The sequence below is a fragment of the Apium graveolens genome, chromosome 7 (assembly GCF_009905375.1).
Source record: "Apium graveolens cultivar Ventura chromosome 7, ASM990537v1, whole genome shotgun sequence".
In the NCBI taxonomy this organism is placed as follows: Eukaryota; Viridiplantae; Streptophyta; class Magnoliopsida; order Apiales; family Apiaceae; genus Apium; species Apium graveolens.
The window spans coordinates 138,915,899-138,921,254 of record NC_133653.1 but is presented as its reverse complement, the minus strand read 5'-3'; the positions used below and the strand labels follow the sequence as shown (position 1 = coordinate 138,921,254).

Genomic DNA, 5,356 nt, shown 5'->3' with positions numbered 1-5,356 from the left:
CTTTTCAGTAGTGTTCAATTCAAGCTTAGTAGTAGTGGCCATGAGAGTTTTTGCTGGTGTGTACTTCATTAAGTCAAACTTCTTTAAAAGATCATAAATATATTTGGTTTGACTAATGAATATTCCATCACTAACTTGCTTAACTTGTAAACCAAGAAAGTAATTTAGTTCTTCCATCATGCTCATTTCATACTTACTTTGCATCAATTTGCACTACAAAAAACATGGCAAAAGACATCATCTTTTTAACAGTCGTTCGAAAAACCGGTTGTCTAATCTTTATTAAAAAAAATTTAAACGATGTTAATGCGTTTTTAGACATTGGCTTATATTGTAACCGTTGTCTAATCTTTATTAAAAAAAATTTAAAAAACGGGTACATCATTCTAGTGAGTAACCATTGTCTTATCTCTATTTATTAAAAAATAAAAAAAATGGCTTATTACATAGAAACTCTTCCCCTCTTGTATTACAACAAAATTCGGTTTCCCATACCCCAAAATTCTAATTTCCCCGCCCCTTGTCCCAATTCTTCCTCCCTTCCCCCATTTCACCCTCGACCACCACTCTCCACCCTCTCTCTCTCACACTCTCTCTCCACTCTCTCTCACCCTATCTCTCCATCAGTGTCCCTCTCTCCCTCGTCGTCCATCCCTCCCTCTTCAAACTTTAACCCTAATTTTACTGCACAAATCTAATAAACCCTAATTACTATCTCAATTACTGTGTAAAAATGGAGCAAATTTGTTTCAACCCATCTTCAGAATCTATGTTTGTTTTCCATTAACCCATTTTTAATTACCGTGTGTTACTTGATCATATTTGGTTTAATGTTAATTTTTTTTTTGTTTTTAACTTCTTTTTTCCTCATATTTGGAAGTTCTTGACTTGGAGAGTTCGTTTCTGTTATTAAGGTATATTTTTTCAATATTTTTTGGATTGCATGTACAATTTTAGAGTTTTTATTCTCTAAAACTGTTTACACAAGTGTTTAATTTTTTTTTTTGACTTTTTCTTGTGATTTTAAGATAATGTAGAAATTGTATAATCTTTCCGCCGCTTGCTCGAAAATTTATTCTGATTTTTGTGTGCCTTAATTGGCAACTTTTGATTGATTTCAGTTTTTTGGGTATGTTTGAGATTAAGGTTAGATAGGAAAGAATTGTTAATGTTCATTTTTTGGGATTTCTGTGCTATAAAAAATTACTATTATCGTTTGGCTTACAAATAATTTATAAATGCATTGTCACTTGGATGTTTATATAAGTTGTATTATATAAACAACTGATGAATGAAGCATGTGTGTATTGGTAGATACAGGATAATAATTATGCTGACTAGATTACATACATGTTAAAGAGAATAATGTCATGTTATACTTGGAGATCACATCTTTGTTGACAATTATTCTGAGATAATTTGTAAAGGCGTGACAAGTAAGCTAATAATTAGTGGTGTTCATATACTGCATTCTATTTTCAGGTCAAAACAAAACTAAAAGGACATCATAAAATAATTACAGGTCTTGCATTTTCTAATGTACTTAGTGTGCTCATATCTCGAGGAGTTGATTCTCAGGTAAGATTGGAGTCATGTCCTTCATATATTGAACCACAAATGGTTGCGACAATAATGTCTGTTGGTAAATTAAATTAAGTGATTAAGATTCATCATACATAAATCTATTTATGCTCTGTACATTGTTACATGCTACAATAGCTGGCTTTATTGGGAGAGATTAAGTTCACTTGTAAATTCATCTTATAGTTCTAAACTCCTCTTTAATTAAATATACTATTTCTTAGGTTTTTCTATTTCCTTGTAAAGATTCATTAACATATATTTGTCTAACATTTGCATCTATTGATTATTTGGTCTTTAAGGATTAAGTTTTAATAATTATACATCACTTTCTGGTTATGGTTTTTTTCAAGCTGTGTATATATGGTTTTATAATACGTAGGGCAAACCAGTTTCACCTATGAAAAAGTTATATATTTTGTGTTCTTCCACTCATAGATTTTTGGTTGTACAGCTGTGTGTTTGGAGCACAGATGGATGGGAAAAACAAACCAGTAGACAGTTGCAGATTCCAGCAGGTCGGGCCGTAGCTCATCTTGTTGATACCCGTGTGCAATTTCACCAGGATCAGACCCATCTCATAGCAGTCCATGAAACACATATGGCAATATATGAAGCACCTTTGAAATTGTTTGCCGTACTTCTATCTTGTTGGATGTCTTGTTGTGTGATGTGTTTTGCTGCATCAACATTCAACAGAATATTATTGTGTTGGCAAATATTATAGTCATTTATTTCAGGAATTCGTAGTTGGTTCTGCAGTTGTCAAAACTTATTGTTTGGCATAGGTTTTTAGATTAGCAGCATTAATTTTCTTCTTCTTGTATATAGTGGGTTCCACGAGAAGCAAGTGGTCCAATTACACATGCCATTAGGTGAATGGTGGAATGCAAACCCAGCCGATGTTATTAGAGAAGCATCAAGAACATATGGAGCTCCTAATGTGTCTGATGCATATACCATTATTGGCCAATCTGGGAGTTTATTGAGCTTGGGAGTTGGTTTTCTAATAAGGTATGAACTCGATGTTTCTTCTATTAAATTGTTCCAGCTTTCTTGAGGTAACTTTATTCTTCAATGCAGGTTCGAAGAACATGGGATGCCTATATTGACCTGGAGGAGGGTAAGGACAAATTAAAAGTTCATCAAGTTGTGTTAATGTCTTAAATTTAATTTCGTATCCAATTCATCACATATATGTCAATTTTTTGAGAAGTGTGATATATCTAATTGATTAATTTTAAACATTGTCTGCTTCTATTATTGGTTTATGGTATGTCAAATTGTAGCCTGGAATCTTGACTGAATTTTCATAATTGGTACTATTTCAGAAAGCGGATATAACTACAAGAAATCTGGTTTCCTATAAAAAAATTATGAATTCGAGCAGGTTTCTGTTTTACGGCATATTTTCTTATTTCTATTATTTTTAAAGCTATTCCTCACTTGGTACTTTGGATCTAAATGGTACCTGGATGTAGCTTACTGCAAATAGGTCAGTGTGCACACGAGTTTCTAGCTAAAGATACCAAACATGGGCAGAGGAAAGAGATCTATCAGACTTTAGATAGTTTAACTGCACATCTAATGGTAAACAGAGACATTCTTTAAATGTATTAAGTGTCAGAATCACGCCACATTTTCATTTCTGAAAATGCTCTTAGAGAAAAGTGAAAAGGGACAATGTGCTCTTGTTTCGGTGAAGATGGATTGTTATCCAATTTAGTTTTATCTATCTTTTGATTTTACTGATCCCAATATTAAAAAGCTCATCAAATTTAGCATCCTCAAAGTTGTTAGAAAATTACACACAACACAATCTTTTTTTTATTTCAACCTGCATTTTACCGTTTTCTTTAAGTATTTTATCTTCTAGCATTTACTTCTGACTTGTAAAGTCTGACATTTAACTGGGAAAATTTTAAAGTTCAATTTTTTTTTGTAAATATGATTTCAGGAGAGTATTAACATTAGACCATTGTTGTTATCATATTCTCAAGAAAAAACTAAAGCAAAGATGATGATCAACATGTTATGGAATGAGAGTCTTGTCCAATGTGGTACATCTGCTTTCTGTTTTACATTACACACACTCAGATCTTTTTCTTTCTCATAAAGATAGGAAAAAGGAATACACCTTGACTAAATATTTGTATTTTATGTGTATACAAAAATTGTACCATGTGTAGTTCTTTTTTAGGTCATTTCATTATTCCAGAGTCTACCAGATGGCTGGTTAGGAACGAAGGAAATGTTTTACATAAATTTATTTTGTAACTGAACATTGGGTGATTAATCTTTAAATGCATGCAGGCAAAGATAAGAAATGTAAAACAATTTGAAGCAACTTTACAACGACTTCGTGGGAAAGATTTTGATATATCTGAAGAGGCAACTGCAATTCAGGTTCTACCTATTATCAGTGATAAATTGTCACTATACTATGCTCTCACAACATTTAAAACGTACAAGTTAATTATAAGCTAACATACAGGATTATCATATTCTTTTAACAGGATTACATTGGAACCCTTGAAAATCTTCCCAAAGCTCAGTTGCCGGACTTGTTTCAAAAAAGATACAGTTGCTCAGTCATTGTAATCTTCTTTCTAAACCTTTGTGTGTTCTATTTCACTTTTAATTTTAAGAGCTATAGCAACAAAGTTTATATATAAAGTCTTGAATGTACCATCATAGCTTGTTTATCAATCCTAGATTTTGTTGTTGACTAAGATACATATTACGACCAGATGGGAGAAGGGTTGATGGTTTTTCAACAATTTGGAGAAATCAATGGAATTTGCTTCTATGTCAGCAGTATTTTAGAATCAGCAGGTACAGATAATCCATGAACAAGAAATGAAAAGCCTGAAAATCCAGATATTTATTTCCTACTTCTTATCTCATATCGATATTTGTACCTTCTTTAACTTGTTAACAATTTTAGAATTTTCTAGATATAACTGCGAGGAATGTACTTGATGAATTTTAAGTTCTTCATTAATTATTCCCTGTTTCTTTTTGATGGATTTCTAATTCCATCTTTTAACTGTAAGAATCTTTATCCAGGAGTTTTCTGCGGTGAAGAATTACTAAAATGGGCCCTTGATCCTGAACTGAGTTTCATACTCCCATCATCCACGTGTATAGTTAAAGCTAATTATGAAGTTGGATCCTTTGCACTAATTGCGGACATAAAGTTTGTATTATGGATGTTTGTAATTTGGTAAAAGCCAATTATGTGTAATTATGGTCATAATGTAGATATTTGTAATTTGTTGGATGTTTGGATGGAAATTGGGGCTAATATATTTGATGTTTGGATGTTAAAAAACTGGTGGTATAGATGTTAAAAAACTGGTGGTATTAGATGTTTGTTGATGAAAATAGAATTGGCTATTGTGATACAGTTTTTGTTTATTTTGGTTTATATGTATGCAAGAACAGGGTTCATATACCAATCAAACCTAACAACAGATACAAAAGATATAAATAACTGATGTCTCATATGAACAAAACATCAGTTTAGTTTAAGATGACCGATGTTAAAAATATTTTTAACAAAAGTTCAAAAGTGATCTTAAATAGAATCTTACATAACTTATGTCTAATATTTTTAATTACATTAGTTAATAAATAACCGATGTCAAAAGTACTTATTTACAACGTCCTAATTTTCATAAACGTTGTCTTTCTCTTTTTTTCTTTGTGTGTCACATGATTAAATTGATAGAAATTAAAAGATAAACTATTATTGAACTCGTGATCATGAGTT

General features: G+C 31.7%; 1 protein-coding gene across 12 annotated transcripts; it reads left to right on the top strand.

Annotated features, from left to right (window-relative positions):
- Nucleotides 1–465: 465 nt before the first annotated feature.
- On the top strand, nucleotides 466–4,857 carry LOC141671868 (uncharacterized). Of its 12 annotated transcripts, XM_074478281.1 has the most exons (12): nucleotides 466–771; nucleotides 881–914; nucleotides 1,483–1,578; nucleotides 2,036–2,185; nucleotides 2,413–2,595; nucleotides 2,665–2,704; nucleotides 2,913–2,971; nucleotides 3,063–3,171; nucleotides 3,895–3,987; nucleotides 4,098–4,178; nucleotides 4,332–4,416; nucleotides 4,651–4,857. In XM_074478281.1, the coding sequence occupies exons 4-12, from the start codon at nucleotides 2,172–2,174 to the stop codon at nucleotides 4,809–4,811; spliced, it is 825 nt and encodes a 274-aa protein (XP_074334382.1). In that variant the 5' UTR covers nucleotides 466–771; nucleotides 881–914; nucleotides 1,483–1,578; nucleotides 2,036–2,171; the 3' UTR covers nucleotides 4,812–4,857. The 12 variants fall into 12 exon arrangements, with proteins under 12 accessions (XP_074334382.1, XP_074334383.1, XP_074334386.1 ...); XM_074478282.1 differs by lacking the exon at nucleotides 881–914 and having other exon boundaries at nucleotides 1,523–1,578; XM_074478285.1 differs by lacking the exon at nucleotides 1,483–1,578 and having other exon boundaries at nucleotides 2,036–2,099.
- Nucleotides 4,858–5,356: the final 499 nt, after the last annotated feature.